The 23,198-nt window shown below is 61.2% G+C and overlaps 3 protein-coding genes and 1 long non-coding RNA gene across 10 annotated transcripts; 2 read left to right on the top strand and 2 right to left on the bottom strand.

The window, feature by feature from the left end:
* The first annotated feature begins 18 nt into the window (after positions 1-18).
* Positions 19-7,227, top strand: ARHGEF25 (Rho guanine nucleotide exchange factor 25). Of its 5 annotated transcripts, none has more exons than XM_026001837.2 (16): positions 167-376; positions 609-735; positions 2,970-3,184; positions 3,321-3,416; positions 3,507-3,580; positions 3,770-3,836; positions 4,034-4,137; positions 4,319-4,388; positions 4,502-4,591; positions 4,674-4,766; positions 4,957-5,007; positions 5,199-5,276; positions 5,480-5,680; positions 5,825-6,005; positions 6,243-6,454; positions 6,768-7,227. In XM_026001837.2, the coding sequence occupies exons 1-16, from the start codon at positions 278-280 to the stop codon at positions 6,876-6,878; spliced, it is 1,869 nt and encodes a 622-aa protein (XP_025857622.2). In that variant the 5' UTR covers positions 167-277; the 3' UTR covers positions 6,879-7,227. The 5 variants fall into 5 exon arrangements, with proteins under 5 accessions (XP_025857626.2, XP_025857622.2, XP_025857623.2 ...); XM_026001838.2 differs by having other exon boundaries at positions 621-735; XM_026001839.2 differs by lacking the exon at positions 3,321-3,416 and having other exon boundaries at positions 225-376; positions 3,489-3,580.
* Positions 2,170-3,784, bottom strand: LOC140595904 (uncharacterized). Its single transcript, XR_011997838.1, has 2 exons — positions 3,653-3,784; positions 2,170-2,334 (listed from the first exon to the last, which is right to left on the bottom strand). It is a non-coding gene; the product is annotated as an uncharacterized lncRNA (long non-coding RNA).
* A 1,920-nt stretch (positions 7,228-9,147) lies between the features above and the next one.
* Positions 9,148-15,998, top strand: SLC26A10P (Solute carrier family 26 member 10). Of its 2 annotated transcripts, none has more exons than XM_026001832.2 (18): positions 9,148-9,495; positions 9,953-10,063; positions 10,518-10,675; positions 10,816-10,980; positions 11,225-11,377; positions 12,058-12,140; positions 12,286-12,433; positions 12,545-12,658; positions 13,725-13,802; positions 13,890-13,985; positions 14,377-14,483; positions 14,595-14,664; positions 14,737-14,853; positions 14,989-15,022; positions 15,102-15,184; positions 15,276-15,330; positions 15,462-15,568; positions 15,869-15,998. In XM_026001832.2, the coding sequence occupies exons 1-18, from the start codon at positions 9,159-9,161 to the stop codon at positions 15,905-15,907; spliced, it is 2,055 nt and encodes a 684-aa protein (XP_025857617.1). In that variant the 5' UTR covers positions 9,148-9,158; the 3' UTR covers positions 15,908-15,998. The 2 variants fall into 2 exon arrangements, with proteins under 2 accessions (XP_025857617.1, XP_025857618.1); XM_026001833.2 differs by having other exon boundaries at positions 9,479-9,614; positions 15,102-15,196.
* An 89-nt stretch (positions 15,999-16,087) lies between these two features.
* On the bottom strand, positions 16,088-22,665 carry B4GALNT1 (beta-1,4-N-acetyl-galactosaminyltransferase 1). Of its 2 annotated transcripts, none has more exons than XM_026001834.2 (11): positions 22,275-22,665; positions 21,552-21,770; positions 20,863-21,027; positions 20,636-20,742; positions 20,217-20,257; positions 19,894-20,074; positions 18,629-18,727; positions 18,299-18,489; positions 17,764-17,904; positions 17,296-17,536; positions 16,088-16,813 (listed from the first exon to the last, which is right to left on the bottom strand). In XM_026001834.2, the coding sequence occupies exons 2-11, from the start codon at positions 21,767-21,769 to the stop codon at positions 16,596-16,598; spliced, it is 1,602 nt and encodes a 533-aa protein (XP_025857619.2). In that variant the 5' UTR covers position 21,770; positions 22,275-22,665; the 3' UTR covers positions 16,088-16,595. The 2 variants fall into 2 exon arrangements, with proteins under 2 accessions (XP_025857619.2, XP_025857620.2); XM_026001835.2 differs by lacking the exon at positions 22,275-22,665 and adding an exon at positions 22,161-22,243.
* Positions 22,666-23,198: the final 533 nt, after the last annotated feature.

The raw sequence follows: 23,198 nt of genomic DNA on the forward strand, positions 1-23,198 counted from the left end.
CTCCAGAGAGCCTGGGACACGGCAAGTGCTCAGTGGGCTCCCGACGCATCCACGTCGGAATCGGGACTAAGAGGGGTGGCTCGTCGTGGAACTTGGGTTGTGGTAGAGAAAGGAACAACCCTATCCCTTTGAGAAGTTTGGCTGGGGTGGGAGTGGGGGCGGAGCCGGGCAGGGGGCGGATTCCACAGCTGCAACTCCCCGGACGCACGCAGGCGGAGAGCCCCCCAGCTTCCGTGCCCCCTCGGCCCTGAAACTTGGAGCAGGGTAGGGGTCCAGCATGAAGCCCCCGGACCGCCCGGCCCCTGGCCGCACTGACCGGATCCTGGGGGTCATGGGGGGCATGCTGCGCGCATGCGCCCTCCCCGGGCCGGAGGGGGTAAGAAAGGGGACCACGGTGGGGTCGGGAACCTTTAGGGCGCCTCAGGAGGTCTGCACCCCACAGCTCAGTTTACCCGGTCGCCGCACCCCGGGAGTTCGGGGCCCCGGTCTGGGCGAACGGCTCCCTGCAGCCCGGCCTAGGCGACCCTTTTACAACAATATGGATTTGACAGGAGGAGGGCGACGCGGGAGGTCGAGGCCCTGTGCTGAGGGCGGTTCCCTACCACCAGTCTTTCCCACAGCCCCCGAGCAGAGGCCCCCTAGGGCCGGGAGGGACTGAGACAGAGTCGGACTGTCCCGAGGGTGATCAGAAGGGGGAGCGCGAGCGTGGGGTCCCCGCCTGGGCGCCGCTGCCCGGTAAGAAGCTGGGGGCGGGGTGGGGCCCAGCTACCGCCCTGCGCCCAATTCAAGTAATGCCGCCCTTGCTCGCGTCAAGGTTTGCATCCAAACTGCGCGGGACCCATCTAAGTGCCGAGCCCTCCACGCTTCTCGCCCCCTAGTCCTGTGTGTCCCCCACGTCACCCGATCCCGCGGCTGTGTCCCCGCGCCCCACCCCTGGCCCCCCGCCAGCCCGGCCGCCGGGACTTCGCCTTAATTGGTGATTAGCCTCAGCCGGAGTCCCGGGGCCTGGAGGGGAGCAGGGTTGGCGGGAGGGCGGCCCCTGGGCCGTGTTCCCCGCAGAGCTCCCCATTCCCGCTCCCCGAATGGCGGGGGTGGTGGCTTGTCCACCCCTGCCGGGCTGGGGACGGTCCCAGCCCGCAGCACGTCTCCCCGCGGCCCGGGCCCATCCATCCGCACCCCTCTCCGCCGCCGAGGCGGAGGGGCGACCTGGGCAGACCCCGCCGCCCGGCTCGCCCCCACCCCGCTCTCCGCAGTCGGGAGCCCGAGAGGGGAGGGAGGGGGACGGGGCAGGGAGCCGAGGCTGGAGAGGGGAGGCGGAGGCGGTGGGGACGTGGAGTGGGAACGCGGCGGTGCCTGGGGGAGGGGGACTGGGGCCGGAGCCCGGCGCAGGCTGGAGGGGAACCGGAGGGAGAGGGCGGAGCCGGGCCGCAGAGGCCCCTCCCCGCGGCGGCACCGCGGCCCGGCCTGTTATTCGGCTCGCGGCTCGGCCGGGACCCGCGCAGCGCCCGGGACTCGGGGAGTCGGCCCCCGCCCCTCCCAGCCCGGGCCTAGAGCCCCACCAAGCCCGAGGGGCCGGAGCCGGGGCTGGAGCGGCCGCCGCAGCCCGGCCCCGCCCCGCCCCGCCCCGCCCCGCCGGACAGCTGGACCCCGGCCCCGCACCGCCCGGGTTCCGGAAACCCTCCCCGCCGCGCTCGCCGCCCGGCCCCGCGCCGCCCGCTCCCCGGGGCCCCGGCGCCCCCAGCCCCGGCTTCCGCCTACCCCTGGACGCCCCCTCCCGGTTCCCTCCCTGCCCCCTCCCCCAGCCTGGAGCGGGCTAGGAGGGAGGGGGGTGTGCGCCCTGCGCCGTCCCCCCGCCCCCCGTGATTCCCCCTGCATGGCCGGCCCGGGCGGGGGGTGCGGGGGGGCCCGGGCGCCATGCGGGGGGGGCACAAGGGGGGTCGCTGTGCCTGTCCCCACGTGATCCGAAAAGTGCTGGCAAAATGCGGCTGCTGCTTCGCCCGGGGGGGTCGTGGTGAGTGAGAGGTCGGAGGGCCCAGCGTTGAGCGGGGTGGGGGGGTGGGGCGGGCCGAGGGTTCAGGGCCGCAGGTCGACCTGGCGCCAGGGATTTAGAGGCTGGAGACTTGTACCTGCGTTTTCCAGGAAAGTGACTTAGTAGACCTCCAAGATCCCTTCTGCCTGCAAATTTTTTATCTGATCAAGTTAAAGAAATTGGGGAAGGGGTAGGAAACTCTTCTGTCTTGTAGTCAACAGGGTATGAGAAAAATCCATCCACAATCCCCTTGGGCCTAGGACCGGATCTTCCTTAAATCCTTTTGCTGAGAATCTACTTCAGATCTGAAGACAGACAGAGGGATGGAGGATGAGGGTCTCCCAGGGGCTTTATGACAAATTTCAGATCCTCTGTTCCTGAGCCCAGGGCAAAGATGACCCTGATGAGCTCTCCTCACTTGCCTCCCCCCGCCCCCCACCCCATTGGGTTTGTGCATGCGTTGGGGAGATGGGCTGCAGAAGTCTTTTTATAGTGACTACTGCAATTGGTGCAGGAGGGGTCTGGGGGTAGCAGATGGGCTTTTAGTTCTACCCCCCCACCTTCTCAGGGAATGGTCTGTGCCCATTGGAAGGGGGCGGCTTGTAGGAAAGCAGATGGCTACCCCCAGCTTCCAGTGGCTGCCCAGATGGCTGCCCCTCCATATCTATGGCATGCTCAGGATATGGGGGAGCCTCCACATATAACTGGAGGTTCCAGGCCTTGAGAGCCCAGGTGTTTACTGTCCTTCCTCCCAAGGGTGCCCGGGTGAAATTTTCTATCCTGGCGAACTCAAATGAGGATGGCAAAAGAGTGGGCCCTGGGAGAGAGGGCTCAGCATCATGAAGAGGAGCCTCTGGGAGCTCCCTGGGGACCCTGAATCTCAAACTGGAGTAATATCTATGGCCCCTTTTCTCCCCCGCCCCTCCTCACTCCCCATTAGAATCCTATTCCATTGCTGGCAGTGAGGGGAGTATCTCAGCTTCAGCTGCTTCAGGTCTGGCTGCCCCCTCTGGCCCCAGCTCTGGCCTCAGCTCTGGCCCCTGTTCCCCGGGCCCCCCAGGGCCAGTCAGTGGCCTGAGAAGATGGTTGGATCATTCCAAACATTGTCTCAGTGTGGAAACTGAGGCAGAAGGTGGCCAGGCTGGACCATATGAGGTGAGCAGGGAGTACCACAGAAGCATGAAGGACATCCATGAAGGACCTTGGGAGAGAGGGCAGGTTGGGGGCCACTGGTCACTGGGGAGGTGTAGCTACTGTCCGTGACTTCTGACACTTGACTTCTGGCTCCCAGAACTGGGCGCTGGAACCAGCTCTAGCCACAGGAGAGGAGCTGCCCGAATTGACCCTGCTGACCACTTTGTTGGAGGGCCCTGGAGATAAGACGCAGGTATGAAGAAGTGGGTCTGCATGGCTCCCCAAAAAGCATCCTTTTTTTTTTTTTTTTTTTTTTTTACTCTAGGATGTTCTTTCCTTCCAGCCACCTGAAGAGGGAACTCTGTCCCAAGCCCCTGAGAGTGAAGAAGAACAGAAGGCGGCTCTGGAAAGGAGTATGTAAGTGTCTCCACACACTCCCTCTCCTCTGCCCCCCACCCATTGTGCAACTTCCAGAGAACTATCCCTCACATTTTAGATTTGATACTTGGAATTTCCTCTGAGGTTGGCTGTGGTAATGAAGGGGCTTCTAGTCCAGGAGGGAGGAAGTGGCTAAACCAAGGATGTGCACTCCTGCTCTCTTCCCAGGTATGTCTTGAGTGAACTGGTAGAGACAGAGAAAATGTATGTGGACGACTTGGGGCAGATTGTGGAGGTAGCTCCCCGTTCTCTTCCCAGCCCTAGCCCAGCCCTTTCTCTCTGCTCAAGGCTAACTGTAGGATCTGCCCTAGTGCTCCTCTGTGCCACCCTCCCCGCACCCCGGCCTCCTGGACTTCTGGAGGGAGGCGGTTTTCCCACCAGGGCTGGCCTCCCACACTCTTGCCCTCCCCCCGCCCCCCAACCTTCCTGCAGGGTTACATGGCCACCATGGCTGCTCAGGGGGTCCCGGAGTGTCTTCGAGGCCGTGACAGGATTGTGTTTGGGAACATCCAGCAGATCTATGAGTGGCATCGAGAGTGAGTGGTGGATCCCCCGAGAGTGAGGGGGAAGGGCATGTGGCTGGTTGTCTCTGTGACCTACCCATGGGCCCGTTGCCTGAGGAACATTTGGAGTGGCTTAATGGCACAACTAAGGTAGACAGCTTAGTTGAGTGGGGTGGGGGTATTTGACCAGCCTTTTTCTTGCCAACCCCTCCAGCTATTTCCTGCAGGAGCTACAGCGCTGCCTGGAGGATCCTGATTGGCTGGCTCAGCTGTTCATCAAACACGTGAGGCCTAAGGGGGTGGGGCCGCGGGGGGCGGGGTTTGGGAGTGGGTCCGGGCCCTGGAGACAAGCTCTGGCTCCTCACCCATCTTGCTCCCCTTCAACTTGACCTGTTAGGAGCGCCGGCTGCACATGTACGTGGTGTACTGTCAGAATAAGCCCAAGTCAGAGCACGTGGTCTCAGAATTTGGGGATAGCTACTTTGAGGTCAGTGGCCGAGGTACCTGGGGGGACCGGGCCGGAATCCTCGGGCTCTCTGGGCTGCATAACCGCCGGTCCCTGTCCCCAGGAGCTCCGGCAGCAGCTCGGGCACCGCCTGCAGCTCAACGATCTCCTCATCAAACCAGTGCAGAGGATCATGAAGTACCAGCTGTTGCTCAAGGTCCGAGCCACCTGTTCCCTGGGGGTTCTGCTGGCTGGCACACCCCTTTCCTCATTCATCACCCCAGGGTTTCTAAGGCCCCCCCCCCCCAGACTTCCTGGGCATCCTCACCTGTGTCCTCAGGGGAGGATGTCAGAGTCTCTGAGGGTGTCCTCAACACCTCCCTGAGCATTTCTTTTCTACATCTTAGGATTTTCTCAAATATTATAGTCGAGCTGGCATGGACACGGAAGAGCTGGAGGTGAGGACCCCCATATCTGCCAGGACACACACCACGTACCTCTTAGTTTTCCAGTCTCCTGGGTTCCCACAGCTCCTCGGGTGCGGATGCGCCGCCTGGTTTTTAGGGGAGGCTGGTTGAGAGTTGAAACATGGTCTGAAGAGGCCTTTTTCTCCACAATGACAATGCTCATCTCTTCACCTGCGACCCAGCAAGCTGTGGAGGTCATGTGCTTTGTACCCAAGCGCTGCAATGACATGATGACCCTGGGGAGACTTCGGGGGTTTGAGGTACGGGGATAGAACAGGAAATGGGAGGCCCGAGGCTCTTTTGTCCTAGTCTGAGCCCTCGAGGAGAAGTCCTCATGGGGAACTGTCCTCCCCTGGGCCTGACCCCATGGTTGGTTGGGAGCATCGGGGGAAGGGGGGAGGAGCAGAGTGTGGCCCTTTTCTCTTCTTGCTCTTTTCTCAAAATCGCTGCCCTTTGGTTCTAGGGCAAACTGACGGCTCAGGGGAAGCTCTTAGGCCAGGACACATTCTGGGTCACCGAGCCCGAGGCGGGGGGGCTGCTGTCCTCCCGAGGTCGAGAGAGACGTGTCTTCCTCTTCGAGCAAATTGTCATCTTCAGTGAGGCCCTGGGAGGAGGAGTACGGGGTGGAACACAGGCCGGATATGTGTACAAGAACAGCATCAAGGTGGGGAGGAGACCACTAGGGAGGGGCCTGACTGGGATGGGGTGAGGCCTCTGAGGGAATGTCTGGCTCTTGGACTTGTTGGAGGGGGCAGGAACCACAGAGGGCCTAAATAATTTGGGCGCCATCTCCTATTTGCCAACCCAGGTGAGCTGTCTGGGACTGGAGGGGAACCTCCAGGGTGACCCCTGCCGCTTTGCACTGACCTCCAGAGGGCCAGAGGGCGGGATCCAGCGCTACATCCTGCAGACCTCAGACCCTGCAGTGAGTCAGGCGTGGATCAAGCAAGTGGCTCAGATCCTAGAAAGTCAGCGGGACTTTCTCAATGGTGAAGCTCTCACCCTCCCTCCCTGACCTGCTCCTTTGGCCCTTTGACCTCCGGAATCCCTCACTGCCCAATCTCCTATCCTTGCCCTCTGGCCCCAGCTTCTCCCCATCTCCCTGGCAATTTACTTTGGCTGACAGTTCATGGGAGGGGGGCCAAGTGGGAGGATGGTGTGGGCGGAGCACTTGGGGGAAAGGACATGTCTGTGTTGTAACCCTTCCTTCTGTTCTCTTTGCCCAGCGTTGCAGTCACCCATTGAGTATCAGAGACGAGAGAGCCAGACCAACAGCCTGGGGCGGCCAGGAGGGCTTGGGGTGGGGAGTCCTGGGAGAATGCGCCCTGGAGACCGGGCCCAGGTCAGCACACATGCACCCATCAATGGCTCTCTCCCTTCCCTGCTGCTGCTGCCCAAAGGGGAGGTGGCCAGAGCCCCTCTGCCCCTGGACACACAGGTATGAGGAGTGGAGTTCCCTTGTTATAGGGGCAGGATGGGGAGGGCCTCTCTTATTATGGGGTCCCTAGATCCCCCTCCACCACATCCACATCATTCCTCTCTTCCACCACCCGCCTTTTGTCTGTCCCTTCCCACTTCCCTGCTCGGACCCTCCCCTCTCCAGTTTAACCCCTGGAGAAGATGACTGTCTTAGATAATCTAAGGCATCTATCAAGAGGAGGTGGCTTGGTTAGGGACATACACCCAAAAGAAAGGAGTGAGGGTGGATTCCTGGAATTCTTTTTAATCCTCTGACTTGAGTCTTTCTTCAGGCACCCAGTGACACCCCCCAAGCTGCTCCCGACCCTTCTCCGGCTCCACCAGTTCCAAACACCCCTTCCTGCCAAGCCAGACTTGCCAAGCTGGATGAAGATGAGCTATAAGTGGCGCAGGCCTGGGGTGGTGCCGACCGGGCCACCCCATTTCCCAAGGAACTTCAGGGCAATCCTTCTGGCACCACCTCAAGATTCCTTCTTGATGTGTCTGGATGGGGGGCAAGGCTGGGAGTGATGTTGACATGGAGGAGGATACCTAGACTCAAAAAGACTTCTTTCTGTTTAAGGAACACAGGTCCCTTCAGCTCCCACCCCTATGCATGCATCACAGGTTCCCCCCAAAGGAGGATATGTGGGTGGGTGTGTGGGAGGGCTGGGGCAGGGGCCAGATAAAAATTATTGGGTTTGATTTTGATTTTTTTTTCAGTTTTCTGAGATTAAAGGTTTTGTGATATCACTAAGGCTGTTGTCTCCGCCGAGGGATGGGCGGTGAAGCAATGGGGAGAAATCAGCTGGCCCAAAGGTGGTCTGGTGGAAGGTGGTCTGGTGAGAGGAGGACACAGCAGGAAGACAAAAGATGTCACTCTTTGCCTCTCACCTGCAGTTGCAGCATCTCATGGTCCACACCTGGAACTTGTTAGATCCTCCCCTTTCCCTGCTTGCTTTCTCTCCCATCTGGCCTCCATTCTAGAGCCCACCGAAAAGCCCAGTGTAATGTGACTTCCCACCATTCCCCCCAACACCCAGATTCTAAAGCACTAGATGCCCAAGTACCTTTCCTTCTGAGGCCTCCATGTTTAGCTGAGGGAGAATGGGAAGGCAGAGAGGATGCTGGGGGCTGTGGACCTTTGTGGCCCCTGGGTCTCCTTTTTGCAGTCTGCGAGGTCATAAGGCATATCCGTAGTGAGCAGGAAGGGGTTCTTCTTCGAGGCACAGACCCAAGAGTGGACAGCCCAAAGGAGTCTTCACCCCTTCCAACTTCTGGGATAGCCCCTGGGACAGAGAAAGCCAAATATGCAGAGATCCATATCCAGATGCCCTGTCCTGGGTCCTGGGGCATCGCTGTGTCCACTGTGTCCATTTGTCCCCTGGGCTTGGTCACGTGTACTTGGGCTTCCTCAGCAGACAATAGGCTGCTGGGGTGGGAGGGTGAGGAGGAGCTGGAGCCTCCCTGTGGGCCTGAGGTCCCTCTGGCCGACAATGGGGGGAGGGACTGCTAAGGGGGGGACAGGACGTCCAGCCCAGATAAGACTTCTGGGGAACAATAGGAGGAATTGAAGAGGGGAGACCCACCCTCACTGTACCCCACCCCCAGGGCTTTGGGGTCAGGGACTGGGGACCAGAGGGTGATGGGGAGGGATGCCAAGTATTCTTGTTAATGGAGGAGGGGATGGAGAAAATAGGATTCTGGAGCTCAGAACCTTTGTCTCTTTTGAGGGACCGCAGAGGTACATGAGGTGGGTGCATGACCCTTTTGAACTTAATTTAACCACAAATGTGGTTTTGAGTGCCAACTTTGTAAATAGCACTGGACTGTAATAAATGGCACTTCGTGTTTTTTTGGCTCCTAAGAAGTAAAATCCAAATTTCCTATCTGTTCAGTATCTCCCCTGAGGTCCTGAACTGGGAATTTAGGCCCAGCTCCCAGTAGAGGTGTGGGTGGTGCTTCTTTGTCTTCCCAATCCGAAAAGGTAGCTGCCTCCCATCTTAGCAGTCTGTGAAACTGCTCTGCCAACAGAGCCCTCTTACACTTTCTTGGGGAAAGCTGTACGCCCCCATGAGCATTGGGTCTGGGGGGACACTTTCTTGGGGAAAGCTGTACACCCCCATGAGCATTGGGTTTAGGGGGACACTTTCTTGGGGGAAAGCTGTATATCCCATGAGCATTGAGTCTGGGGGGAGAGGCATGTGTGTGTTGGGGGGACACACTGAACTTTCTTGGGGAGAATGTAGAGGCCCTGGGAATGAGGGGTCACACTCCAAGAGCCAGCTGCCTCCTCCCAAAGGGCCAATGAGGAGAGGAGCCCAGAACAAGGTGGCCAGAGTCTCAAAAGGCTTAGGAATGGTAAAAAGGGGGTGTTGGGTGTTGAGAATGCGCTGGTCTTCGGGCCTTCGTGTCCTGTCCCTACACCTTTCCACACCCCCGCGGTCGCCCCACCCCAGCAAGCTCCAGAGCCAGCGACCCTGCCAAGGATGTCTCAGGACACACCTAACAGGGACGCCCTCTCCCCAAGCCTCTGCTCTCTCCGGGCCCTGGAAGGTCCCCAAGAGAGGGCGCCCTCGGGGCGGGATTGGACCCTGCCTCTCGGAGGCGGGCCTCGGGGCAGCGGGGGCAGCGGGCGGAGGGCTATTTAAGACCCGGCGGGGGTGGAGGCAGCCGAGGGCACAATGAGTGGGCTCCCGGGCGCGGGGACCTGCCCAGGCCTGGGAGAGGCCTCGGACCTCAAGTCCCCTCTGGGCGCCAAGTTCAGGGAGCCTCTCACGGAGGCTCGGTTCCAGCAGCTCTTCGGGGACGCCGAGCCAGAGCCCGAGCTGCCCGCCGAGCCCCGCGGGTCGCGGCCGTGCGGGCGGTGGGCGCGGTGGGCGCGCTCGGGGCCGGGGGCGGGGCGCCTGCTGCGGGCCCGGCTGCCCCCGCTGCGCTGGCTGCCCCGCTACCGCTGGCGGGCCTGGCTGCTCGGGGATGCCGTGGCCGGAGTGACCGTGGGCATCGTGCACGTGCCGCAGGGTGAGCGGCCGCAACGCTCGCCGGCCAGGGGCCCGGCCCCGGAGGGCGTCGGGGAGGCGCAGGGGCTGGGGACCCGCGGGGCCGAGGGTGCGGAGACCGGATGTGAGACCAAGTTCTGGGTAAGGACTACGGCGCTGCGGCAGGTCCCCACCCCCAAGCTCCCCTCGTTTGCGCAATCCTCCCAGAAGTCTTGGACACGTCTCGGGTCAGGGACCTGGAGAGAGGCACAACACCCGCACCCCGACCCCTCAGCGGCCGACAAGGATCTGTGACCTTGGCCGCCCCACGACCTCCCACCGAGGCCTGTTAACCCGTCGGTTCCCTCCTGCGGGATGATTTAGCGCCTCCCTGCCAGCCCCTAAGAGTGTGCGTCGAGGGCTGTCTCCCGGAGGCTGCTCACCTCCCCCGGCCCCGCCCGGCACACACCCCAAGATCTTTCCTCCTCCTTCTCCCTCAGGCATGGCTTTTGCCCTCCTGACCTCGGTGCCTCCAGTGTTCGGACTCTACACTTCTTTCTTCCCCGTCCTCATTTACACCTTGTTGGGGACCGGGAGACACCTGTCCACCGGTGAGTGACCCGGTGACTCCTCTCCTCTGCGGGGTGACAGTGGACAGCGGGCTGAGGCTGCGGTTCCTGTGAGCTCCTTAGCGCGATCCCGTCCTTCCCCTCCCCTGCCCCCCCTCCGCCTGCCGCCACCCTGTCAGGAAAGGAACCTCGGCCCTTGCTGGGGGCTGAGTGGGTGCAAACAGGAGCGGTGTTCTTGGACTTTACTTCCCCCGTGCAATTAGCTGCAGTGAACGTCTCTGGGACTCGGGAGAGGGGGAAAGAGATGAGCCGTCACCCAACGGGGCGCACAGCCGGGCTCGGCAGGAGGGGCGGGATGCGGCTGTGTCCCCCGCCTCCGACCTCGCGGCAGGTCCCGGCTGCGGCAGCAGCGCCCCCCGCTCCTCCGCAGAGCAGCCCCGTCTAGGAAGGTGCGGCCCCAGGCGGCAGCGCCGGTGACCTCTGTCCCCGGCCCTAGGGACTTTCGCGGTTCTCAGCCTGATGACGGGCTCGGCCGTGGAGCGGCTGGTGCCCGAACCTCTCGGGGGCAACCTGAGCGCAATCGGGAGAGAAGAGCTGGACGCGCAGCGGGTTGGCGCGGCCGCGGCCTTGGCCTTCGCGAGCGGGGCTCTGATGGTGAGGGGGATCCTGGGGGGGAGCTCGGCCGGGGAGCTGGGCAGGGAGGGAGCGAGGGCCCAGCGCCGCGCGGGGGCGGCGGGCGGGGGTGCGGGGAGGGCCCGCTCCTCGGCCGCGCTGACGCGCCCCTCCCCCCGCAGCTGGGCATGTTCGCGCTGCAGCTCGGCGTCCTGTCCACCTTTCTGTCCGAGCCCGTGGTCAAGGCGCTGACCAGCGGGGCCGCGCTGCACGTGCTCGTGTCCCAGCTGCCCAGCCTTTTGGGGCTGCCCCTCCCGCGCCAGATCGGCTGCTTCGCGCTCTTCAAGGTGGGGGCGGAGAGCAGCGAGGAGCGGTTTCCAGCGGTGCCGGGAGGGGGACCCGGAGGGGAAGGGAGGCCGGCGAGTGGAGGGATGCGGGGGCGAGGGGTCAGGACCACGTGGCCGCAGGGTCGCGGAGGCGGGGGCCTGCTGGGAGCCGGGGCGCCTCGCCCGGGCCGGGGGTGCGCGCTGGCGGCAGGCGGCCGGGCCCCGCGCACCGCCCGCTCACGGCCCGCGCACCGCCCGCCCGCAGACGCTGGCCGCCGTGCTGACCGCGCTGCCCCGGAGCAGTCCGGCCGAGCTGACCATCTCGGCGCTCAGCCTGGCGCTGCTCGTGCCCGTCAAAGAACTGAACGTGAGATTCCGAGACAGGCTGCCCACCCCGATCCCAGGGGAGATCGTCATGGTGAGGATGGCCCCGCGCCGCGCCGCCCCGCCCCGCGCAGACCTCGCCTGCAGGTGGGCGCTGGCCGCTGCCGCCCCCTCGTGGAAGGTCCTGCGCTCCCGCGGCCTTTCCCGGGCCTTTCCCCGGACGCCTGGAGCCTCGGAACCCCGCCGCGCGGTCCCACCTCGCCCTCTCCCTAGGGCTCGTCCTGCCCGCGGCGCCCCCCCCCGCCCCCCCGCCACAGCACCGCCGCTGCGCGCCCTCCCCCCACCCACCGGGCCTTCGGGTCACGTTCCCCTCCTCCCCCCCCCCCCCCCCCCCCCCCCCCCCCGGGCATTTCTCTCTCCACCTGAATACGAGTCCCGCGGCCCCACCCTACGTGGTATGTGCTTGGATATAGCCCAGCTCTCCTGCCGAGAAAGGCTCGGCCTCCTCGCGGCCTCCAGTGCCTGGTGGGAGGCCCTCTCCTTCCTCCCGCCCATCTCTTTCCATAACCTCGGGTGCTCCTCGCTCCTCTCTCCCATCCCCACCGTCCTCCACTCTAAGTCGGCATCAGGCATCTCCCGGCACCTCCCAGCGGCCCCAGGTGCTGGGCCTCTGCAAACACTAACTGCCTTGGGATCCTCTCTCAGGTGAAGCTCTTTCTAGCCCCTGCTGGGAAGCCCATCTCCGGCCTTGCTCTAATTTGTTCTCTTTCCCAGGTGCTTCTGGCCTCTGTGCTCTGCTTCACCTCTTCCCTGGACACAAGATACAACGTCCAGATAGTGGGGCTGCTGCCTGGGGGGTAAGAGAATCAAGACACCAGCCTGCTCTGCTCACACTGCTCACACCCAACGTGTCCTCTTGACCTGCCCCACCCCATTTTCTCTGTCTCCCCCATATCCTCCTGAGACCCAACCCATCCTCACCCCACATCCCTCTCTCTCCAGATTTCCCCAACCCCACCTCCCTAACCTGGCTGAGCTGCCCAGGATTCTGGCTGACTCGCTGCCCATCGCACTGGTTGCTTTTGCTGTGTCCGCCTCCCTGGCCTCCATCTATGCAGACAAGTATAGCTATACTATTGACTCCAACCAGGTGGGACCCTGAGGACCCCCATTTCATTCAGGAGACAACCCCCTCATCTGATGCCCCCCCCCCCCCAAATGCCTTTGTCTCTCTCCTGTTCATATCACCACTTCCCTCCAGGAGCTCTTGGCCCATGGTGTCTCCAACCTCATCTCCTCCCTCTTCTCCTGCTTTCCCAACTCTGCCACATTGGCCACCACCAGCCTCCTAGTGGATGCTGGTGGGAATACACAGGTGAGAGCACGTCCTTGGGTGAGAAGAAAGCGGGGTGAGTATCCAGGTTGGGGTGGTGGCGCAACAGGTGGAGGGTTGGGAGATACCCACAGGGCAGCCGTATAGAGGAGGATAGGAATCTGAAAGTGAGCGAAGGGGTGGGATTTTCTAGGTAGGATAGAAGATGATAAAGGTCCATTAAGATCTCTGTAGACTATAAGCACCGAAAAAATTTACGGCGCCCCATATGTCGTTCAAAATAAAAACAAAACTAAACTGTAAAGTTGAGAGATCCCCCCCCCCCCAGAGGACATTTTCTTTAAAAAAAAAATCACAGGGCAGCCCTGGTGGTGCAGCAGTTTAGCACTGCCTGCAGCCTAGGGCATGATCCTGGAGACCCTCGATCGAGTCCCACGTCAGGCTCTCTGCAATGGTGCCTGCTTCTCCCTCTGACTGTGTCTCTGCCTCTCTCTCACTTGTGTATGTGTCTCTACGAATAAATAAACAAATAATTTTTAAAAAAATCACAGAGGGTATGTGTGGCTCAGTCGGTTAAGCGTCTGCCTTGGGCTCAGGTCATGATCTCAGGGTCCTGAGCTCGAGCCCCACACCCACACCCTGTTCAGAGGGGAGTCTGCTTGTCCCTCTCCCTCTCACCCCCACTGTCCTCTCTCGCATGCTCTTCTCTCTCAAATAAATCTTAAAAAAAAAAAAAAAGAACATATGAAAATCTACCCCTTAATTTCTGGTTTCCTACTTTGCCAGTTCCCTAAAAATGTGGTTAGCCTGCTTTTAGAGTAATCCAACAGTGGCTTTTAGGATGGACACGGGTTACAAAATAAGGAAGTTGAACTCTATCCAGGTAGAGACCGGTGAAGAGAGGCCTTTGACTAGGAGAGGGGAGGTGGGTGTGAGAGGCAGTATACCAAGAAGGGAGCTGCAGACTGAGGAGTATCTTCATGGAAGGGGCTTTGGGAGGAGTGAGACTTCCAGGGAAGATGAGGCAGAAGGGGCAGGGGGACCAGCTGTCCCAGGAGGGTGGATGAGGTCCCCTTCCTTCTCTGTTTCCATCCCTCCCTCCTTCTAGCTGGCAGGTCTCTTCTCCTGCATAGTTGTCCTGTCAGTGCTGCTGTGGCTGGGGCCCTTCTTCTATTATCTGCCCAAGGTAAGGAGCACAGGAGGGATGGGGGGGACCGGGAGGAGTGGTTACATTCTGGGGCGTCGGGCCTCAGCTTGCCTTCTCTGCCCCAAGGCTGTCCTGGCCTGCATCAACATCTCCAGCATGCGCCAGATGTTCTTCCAGATGCAGGAACTTCCACAACTGTGGCGCATCAGCCGCATGGACTTTGTGAGAAGTGGCAGCGTCATGTAACCCTGGACTGCCCCCTCCCATTCCCCAGCATCCCCAGCCTCTACCCCCCAGGTTGGAGCTAGCTGTCCCACTCCTAAATTCTGGTGCCCCCCCCACCCCCAACACGCATATTTCCTAATCCCAAGACTCAGACACAAGGTGGAGGATGGGGTTTGAACCCTTCAGGCCTGAATATCTGCGACTCCCCAGCGGGTGCATGGGTGGGGTCATTATATTTGACCTATATCCCCATTGGGTCTATCCTATTCCTTCCTATTTTTCCTACCTTCTCCTGTGCCACCCCTATCACTGGCCTTGGCGGTCCCTGCCCGGGACCTCTTGCCCTAGATGTGATGGCCTGGCGTTCACTCCCATCCATGTCCTGCAGGCCGTGTGGATGGTCACATGGGTGGCCGTAGTGATCCTGAGCGTGGACCTGGGCCTGGCCGTAGGTGTGGTCTTCTCCATGATGACTGTAGTCTGCCGCACCCAGAGGTGGGAGGACAGATGAGAGGAGTCGGGGAGAGGGCTGGGCGAGAGAACAGGTGCTTGGGGTGACTCTCCAGCCAGGGCAGGCTGGGAATCTAACCCCAGCTTCCTGCCCAGGGTGCAGTGCCTGGCACTTGGACTTGCCGAGGGGACGGAACTCTACAAGCCACTCAGGGAGAGCCACAAGGTGGGTGGGCTCCAGACAGAGAGGGAGGGCAAGATTAGACCCACATGTTTTTCTGACCCTCTGACATCTTAGCTCCGCAAGGCCCGGGGGCTCTGCGTCCTGAGCTATCCAGCACCGCTCTACTTTGGGACCCGTGGGCAGTTTCGCCGCACCCTGGAGTGGCAGCTGGGACTTGGAGAAGCAGGCAAGGTGAGAGACCTGGTCAAAGAGAATGTGGCTTCCCTGGCAGTGGGGGGCAGGTGGGTCTTCTGAAGGGGGTCATTGTGAGGGGTGCTCGTTCACACTTGTGTCTTGGAGGAGGTAACTGCCCTTCTCTGCTCACAGGAGGCTCCGAAGGCAGATGGCCCCCCTGATGCAGGTGAGATGGGAGGACAAGGAGGGAGACTTGGGTATGAGCCCTGGAGGCGGCTGGCTACTCCTGCCTTCTCCCATCCTAGCTGCTGAGCCCGTCAGAGTGGTGGTCCTAGACTGCAGTGGTATCACCTTTGTGGATGCTGCTGGAGCCAGAGAAGTGGTACAGGTGAGGGACAGGGTAGGTTGAGGACAAGGTCCCATATGGTCCCATGCATATCCTCTGTGGTAGGATTTAACCCCCTGCCCCATCTCCGCAGCTGGCCAGCCGATGCCGAGATGCTGGGATCCACCTTCTCCTGGCTCAGTGTCATGGTGAGGGAGGTGTGGAGGGCGGAGGGCCCTGGAGACTGGGAAGTGACCAGACACTTGGTGGTGTGGAGGATGGGGGAGAAGGACACAGTGTAGTTTTGGGGCCTAAGAACCTAACCCGCCTCTCTTCACAGCCTCAGTGCTGGGGACACTGACCCAGGCAGGACTCCTGGACAGAGTGACCCCAGAACAGCTGTTTGTCAGTGTCCAGGATGCAGCTGCTCATGCCCTGGAGAGACTGGTGAGGATGCAGTAGCAAGTGAAATCCAGGAGGTGCTGGGCTATGGCAGGTCACATGTGAGTCAGTGGCTGAAGATCTAGGCAGAGGGCTTGGGGAAGCGAACTGAGAAGGGAGCTGGAGTGGGGCGGGGAGGAAATGATTCATCCATCTCAGGCTAAGCCAGGGGGCCTGGGGCCTGCTCTGCGTGAAGTGAGGAGCTAAGGTTTCAGTTGGGTGGTGTGCCCCTCAGAGGACTGCCAGAGGCTGAGTGAGGGAGGAGAGCACCTGAGCTATTCCTGTCATGCCCCCTCTCTTTTCCAGGAGCCTACTGGTCCAAAGACTTGCACAGTGTGGGTCTGACCCGGTCATCTGGAGTGCGGAGGGCCCCAGCAGTATGTGTGTGAGGAGTGGCCTTACTTCATATAACTAATAAAACAAAGCTGAGAGCCTCTGGGGTCCATGATGTGAGTCTGGGTGTCCGCACACTGACCCTTGGTGCCCCTTTCTCCATGCCCACAGCATTGCAGACACGACTACGAATGGCTTTCATGAAATGTGTGTTCACCAGGCCTCATTCCAGCTCCAGAGTCAACCGTTGTCTCCATGGGGGGTGGGGCTGGAGCCGGTACAGAGTCCTGGATCCAGAGATGAGGAAGAGGAGCACAGCCCTGGGAATACATGTTGGGGGCTTCCCCACTCCCTCAGTCCCAAGAAGATGAGAGAAGAATAGTTCCACTTTAGTTTTCTTAGAGTCCCCATGGGCTCTTTGGCACTTAGAAAGCGACCCCCCCCCAACTTACTGCCCCATGAGAAGGGGGTAGGGGGAGGACTTGGCACTGGCTGTGGGACGAGTTATGGCTCCATCACGTCCCTGGGCACTCGCAGAAAGGAGGAGTGTCACCAGGACAAGCCCCTATTTGGGATCACATTCTGAAGGGGATCGGGGACAGTCAGTGGAGTGGTCACTGGATGGTGGGGTTTGCTAGAAATTCCTGGCAGGGACGAGGCGGCAGGCCCAGCCTGACAGTCTGAAGGCCCCGAGTGGCCATCATTCTGAGGTCATGCACTGTAGCCGGTGTTTGAAGAAGAGTAGGCGGTGTTTGGCCACCTGACTCTCATCCAGTGATCCTGGGTAACGGTACCGGGCATAAGTCTCTGCCCCCACATCCCTTGATGTCCAAGGCAGCTTCAGCTTAGATGCATGATCCACAACGACGTCTGAGCAGGAGCCCACCCGAAGGGAACCAAGCCCATCCAGGAAGAATTCTGGGGGTGGAGGGAGGGAGACTACTCAGTGAAGGGTCTGAAGGGTACAGAAAGCCAACCCTTCAGGGAGAACTGAGATTTGGGGTATGGAGGGTGCACATGAAGGGGCCCCATTTCCAGGGCCCTTGGGCTAGTAATTAATTCTTTGGAGTCTTAGTTTCACTCTTCCGTAAAATGGACTCCACATACTTTACCTGTGCTTTGATAACGAGCCCCACCCAGGCCTCCCCAACACACACCTAAATGTGCACTAGGTGCACTGAGCAGGCTGCTCTAGGAGGGTGGCCAGAACAGGGGACGCAGCTAGCTGTGGAGTAAAGGTGGCAGGTGGCAGTGGCTGTGCTGGGTGTGGAGGCTTGAGTGGTGTGCGGCCCGGCAGGGTGGGCTCTTGGTAACTCTTGATGGGCGCGGGATACGTGGTGCCTCCAGCGCCCCGGGGGCGCGGTGTCCCTGCGGCCCGGCCAGGAGCGGACGCCACTCACCCAGATGCGCCACGCGGTTGAGGCGCGGGTCGAAGCCCACCTCGCGCACCTTGTCGGTGCGCGCCAGGAAGAAGTTGACCACGCCGTCGGTGACCACGCAGCCTGGAAAGCCCACGAGCTCGCGGTGGAAGCCACGCCTTTGCCGGAGGCAGTTCCCGTGGCCTGGCGCGCCGGGCTCCACGCTCAGCAGCTGCCGGTAGGTGGTGGCGAAGCCCGAGATCTCGCGCACTGCGCCGCCCACCTGCGGGCAGTGGGAGGGTGGCCCGGGGCACAGGGACTCGGGGTTGGGGGTGGGGGCTGGACCTGCACACCCCCCGGGTTCCCGGCCCGTCCTCTCTCGCTCCACCCATGCGGGGCCCCAGATCGCCCCAGGCTCTGCGGGCGGGCTCCCCGCGTGGTCCCCCATGGGCCCGTCCCGGGGCCGCCCGGGCCCCCCCTGCCACCCACGTCCCGCGGGCCTGCCCCTACCAGGTCCAGCGGCGTCCGCTCCAGCACGTCCACAAGCCTCTCGAGCCGCGTCCGCGCGGTGAAGACGAAGTCGTCGTCCACCCACAGGACATACTTGGTGGTCACCTGTGATACGGCCAGGTTCCGGCCTGCGAACCAGCCCTGGGCAAGCGCATGGATGGTTGGTGACGCTGCAGAGGAGGGCCTGGCCCCGCGGCCACCTTTCCCTCTCTCCTGACGCCTCCCTGCACTTTAGTTCAGAGCTGCTTTCCCACTGCCAGGGCCCCGAGTCACCGTCCTGGGGCGAGGTGTTAGTGCCCCTCATTCATTCATGCATTCATCCCTCACCTATTCAGCGAGCGCTCAATAGGTGCTAAGCACGTTCTAAGAACGCAGTGCGAGCAAGGCAGGCACGATTCCTGCTCCGCCGGAGCTCACGGTCCCAGAATTGCCATGCCTAACAGGCACCCAGTAGTTCTGGAATCACTACTCTAGGCACTTCAGACACTGAAGGCGCCCTCTGGTGCACAGCAGTTCACCCTCCCTGGCTGCGCACCTTGCCAAAAGGCATGAGATAGTGCTCGATGTGGGGGCCTCTGATGCTCTCCGGCTTGTCGCTGTCATCGGCGATGACCACGGTGACCGTTGGGTAGAAGCGGCGGATGCTGGCGATGAGCGCCCGTAGCCGATTGTAACGTAGGAAGGTCTTAGTGGCAATGGTGACCAGGGCGCTGATGTTGTACTGGGCTGGGAGTGAGGGGCAGGGTTAGGTGCAGAGACTCTGAGTGGGAAGCGGGGAGCAAGAAGACGTCTTCCCCCAGGGTCGCCCTCTCCCAACTTCTCCCCACCAGCGCTGGAGTTAGGTCCCCACATGCATGAACCTCACCTCCCTGGGGTAGAGATCCTGGTGGGTAAAGCCGAGGGTTGGGAGGGTGTCTTATGCGGATGGTAAAGACAGCCTCATGTCCTTCTGTGGAGAACCGGACTGGGAAGAAAGGACACAAAGCCGTGCTCCTTAAGGCTGGGATAACATTCCCTTGTAAGTAAATCAATATTTAAGTGCCTAGTCTGTGTACCATCTTTCTGGGCCCTGGTGGACAGGAATGCAAAGTTTTTAGGCCCCTGGCACCAACATTCTAATGGGTGGGAGAAAGAAAATAAAGTATTTAATTTTAAAAAACAGATTTAGGGGATCCCTGGGTGGCTCAGCAGTTTAGCACCTGCATTCGGCCCAGGCCGTGATCCTGAAGTCCCCGGATCGAGTCCCACATCGGGCTCCCTGTGTGGAGCCTCCTTCTCACTCTGCCTGTGTCTCTGCCTCTCTCTCTCTCTCTCGAATAAATAAAATTTTAAAAAAGAGATTTAATTAAAAGCTAACCTTATTGAGCATTTACTATGTGGAAGGCACTTTTTAAGTTACCTTAAATATGTGAACTCACTTAATCCCCAGGAACTATTTATTAAGTAGATTCCCACTACAGAAAAAGGCATAGATAAATTAGGTAACTTGTCTACATTTACACAACTATTAAGCAGCAAAATTGAGATAGAAACCTAGTCAGTCTGGTTTCAAGCTAAGTAAATAAAATTCAGACACTGGTAAGCATTGAATGGAAAATAAAACAAGTAATGTGATCATGAAGAGGAGACATCTGAGCTGAGATCCAAATGACAAGAAGAAGCCAGCCATGCAAAAATCTGGGGGAAGAGCATTCTAGGCAGAGGGAACAGCAAGTGCAAAGGCCCCAAAGTGGGAGCAGGTTTGGTGTAGCAAGCTTTGGAGAGCTGTGCCTCTTTTGCTAGAGGAGAAATGGGAGCTCTGGGCTATAAAGCCCTTTGCCCTCTAGTAAGTGGTGGGTTGGGAACAGAGCTTGAGTTGGGGCAGGTCACTTCCTGGGCCCCCATGGTTGGCCTGAAGGGGGGTACACACCCAAGGCTCGGGTTTCCCTTTGGCCTGCTCTGGCCCCAGATGAACAAAGGCCCCTTCTCTCCCTCCCTGGCCCTGCTGGCCTAGTTGAAATGCCCATTGTGTGACTGGGCAGCTCTGGCCATTGCCCGAGTGTCTCCCACACCCTCTGTCACTTGCCGGCTCCAGCCCTTCTGGGCTCTCTGTTCACCCAGCCTGCCCATGCCTCCACCCAGGCCTCACACCTGTGTCTGCTGTGTTTGCCTGGTAGCTTTGGCTGCTATAAATGACCAGTTGTAGCTGCCGGTTGAGATGGTCCAGCCCTGGGCTGGTGAGGGTGAGATCTGGCTGGCCTTCTCCATTGAGAGTCACTCCAGTCACTTCCCCTGCCACATCCCAGGTGCCCAAGGAGGCAGTCAGGTTCACCTGGGGGTGGGGGTTGGAGAGCACAGGGTTAGGCCTCAGACCCTCTTGCCTCCCTGGTTCCTCCATCCCTTCTTTGGGCAGCCTGGACTCCCTCCAGCATCCTCAATGCCCACCTGGCCTTCCCAGCCTCGTGTCCTCTTACCTGGTAAAGCTCCTGACCAGAAGCTGCCTGCAGGCTCAGCCCTGGGAGGAAGGAGAGGGAGTAAGAATCACAGCCAGCCTTCACTTTCTCTTATCTCTGTCATCACACACAGCACACACCTTCTCACCATCCCTCTTTGTTGAGGCCACAGCAGGGCACATGCTGGGCCTCAGCCTAGAGTAACTGACTTTTTACTCCTTCCCATTAAAGCAATAGCTCTTTATGGCCTGGGACCCCGGGATCATGACCTGAGCCCAGGCAGACACGCTTAACCAACTGAGCCCCCCAGGCACCCTCAAGTCCCGCTCATCAGGAGTTCCCAGCTTCCCATCCCAACCTTCCTTCACTCTTCCTCACCCAATCTTGAGCTCTGTCACCCCCAAGTGGCTTGGGTCATCCCCTAGGCTCATTCTCCCCACCTGGCACCAAGATGCTCCGGAGTGGCTGGACCTCCACACCCTGCAGGGGGTACTGAAGAGGGGAGTTGGCGGAGGCTATGAGCAGCTGGTCAGCGGCAGACTGGCTCCTGGCAGTGGAGGACAGAGAAGGAATCCTATGCGGAGGAGCTCTCCTTCCCATCACGCCCTCCCTCCCAGCCTCCCAGGCTCCACAGCTGCAGGGACACGCCCTCCTTTCAGGCTGGTACCTTGAAAGGAAGGCCTGGAACTCCTGCTCCCTGGAGGCAGAGGCAGCCCGCAGCTCCTGGGGGTCAAAGGCCTTGGTGAGGTCAATGGCTCGGACCTGCCTCTGGAAGGGGAGGTGAAGGCTCCCTCCACTGGACTCACAACTGCAGTTGTTCCCAGAAAGCAGCCTGGAGGAGGGACTAAGGGTCATGAGAGCCCAGCCATACAGCTGCAGTCGCCCCACAAAGCATTTACACAGTGCCCCGCATGCTGGCTTTCAACCCTGCCCATCCCATGTCTGTCCCCTTAAACACTGCTCTCCAAATAGTTCCCAGGAGGAGAGACCACCCATGGCATGACTCATCCCCCAAATCTGGATTTTACAGAGTGTAGAACAGGGCCAACTGCTAGAATTTCAGAGTTGCCTACCCACGTTCAGGACCCCATGGGGCCCCTTTCACGTGGAACCGTCAGGGCATCAGAAAGTCTTTGAGGGTCCTCCTCCGCCTGCACATCCTCCCCTCCCATCACCTCGACAAGGTTCTGGGAGGAGGGATTGTTTTTCCCCCAGCTCAAGACTTAGAAACTCCCACGCCCACCCCCGCTCGTCAGGAGAAGCCAGACACCAGAGCTCAGCAGTGCGGGGAGACAAAGGCTGCGCACGCCACCCCCCCGCGGGGGCCGCTCTGCCGCCAGCACTCCTGGCACTCACCCCACCACTTGCTCCTTGATCCTGACGGGGATGTGTGCATAGCGGGGCTCAGGCGCGAGGTCCGGCAGTTCCGGCCTGGGGGGGCCCTGCAGGGGCGCCCACAGCGCCAGGGGTGCCCGGAGGGCCGGCGCGTCCCGTGTGCTCACGTACAGGAGCCCGAGCGAGGCGCAGGCGAGCAGCAGCACCAGCGCGCAGAGGGCCCGGCGGCCCAGCCGCATCCTGGCGGGCGGGAGGGAGGGTGAGAAGGGTGCGGCGGGGAGGCGTGGGCTGGGACCCCGCGGCCGGTGCTCCCCGAGCCTGCGGCCGGCTCCGGGCTCCCCGCGCCCTCCGCAGCGGCGCGCCGGGCTGCGCCCAGCGAATGGTTCCCCCGCCCTCCTCGCTTCCCTCCCGGGCCTCGCGGCTGCAGCCTCCTTTATTCTCCTCCCGCATCTCCGTCTCGGTGTCCTCCACGCCCAGGCCCGGCGCGTTGATGCAGGGGCCGCCGGACGCGGTGCCTGCCGGGGGGGGGGGGGGGCGGCGAACCCCAGAACGCCCTGCCTCCGCGGGTCCTCGCCCGGCCGGCCCCGCCGCCCCCGCCCGAGCATCACCCGGCCCCGGTGAGCTCCACACCTCGCCTGTCATGCAAAATGCAGAATCACGGGCGCTGTGGGTGCGGCGGGCGGTGTGACCGGGGCGCGGGGCGGCGAGCGCGCAGGCGCGACCCCATCCCGCGCGGGCACTGACCTGCCTAGGGCTGCAAGGCCGCCGCAGGGCTTCGGTCCGGGCTGCTGCAGGCTCTCGGCCCCGGCCGGGGGGTCCTCATGGGGCCGGAGGCGGCCTGGGCGGGGAGCCGGGCGCGAGCCTGTGTCCGGGGGATCCTCTCCCGTCCCGGGCTCGCCCAGCCCCTCCCGCGCTCCGACGCTCCGGGCTTTGTGGGCTGCGGCGCGCGGCGGTTCTGGGCGTTTCCTGCAGCGGGGGAGGGACGGAGCTGAGAAACCGTGCACCCCAGCCCGGAGCTCCGCGGGCTGCCCGAGCCGTGCGCCGCTTGCCAGGAGGGGAGGCTCAGGCGGCTCCCGGCGGCTCGGCTCCCGGGCGCGGTGCGGCGGCGGCTCCGGGGGCGCGGGGACCGCGGGCGCCCGGGCGCCTTCTGGTGGGCGCCGAGGACACTGCGGGGCGCCGCTCGCTTCTGGGCGCCCGGAGCCTCCGTGTCATCCAGACGGTAGACCGGGACCCGCCAAGAGGGCTTTGGAGGCGACGGGGCGGGGCGCCCTGCCACTCCAAGTTAAGGAAGATTTGGGTGGGTAGGGTGCCATAAAAGAAACCAGACTAGGTCCTGGAAAATAAAGACTTTGCGAGGCTAACAAGGACAGGTTCACACCCTCCCTCCCGTCCTCCCCCCACCCCAATCAATTAGCAAACGCTCCAGCAGTGATCCAAAGGCCTGCTTCCCCCAACTGCCCCTTACTGCAGACCTGCTGGAGGCAGGGAGTGGCTAGGTCGGCTGGCTCCGGCTTCCGCACGCAAGCCTCGGACCCATATAGACTCCCTGCCCTACAGCAGGACTCACGGCACTACCCAAACTCCTCTGGTTTCATGGTTCTAATAAAAGATGTGTCAAGATCTAGTAGAGAAAGAAAGACACCTTAAGGAGGGTAGAACACAATGAGA

Source organism: Vulpes vulpes, chromosome 16 (genome assembly GCF_048418805.1).
Source record: "Vulpes vulpes isolate BD-2025 chromosome 16, VulVul3, whole genome shotgun sequence".
NCBI lineage: Eukaryota > Metazoa > Chordata > Mammalia > Carnivora > Canidae > Vulpes > Vulpes vulpes.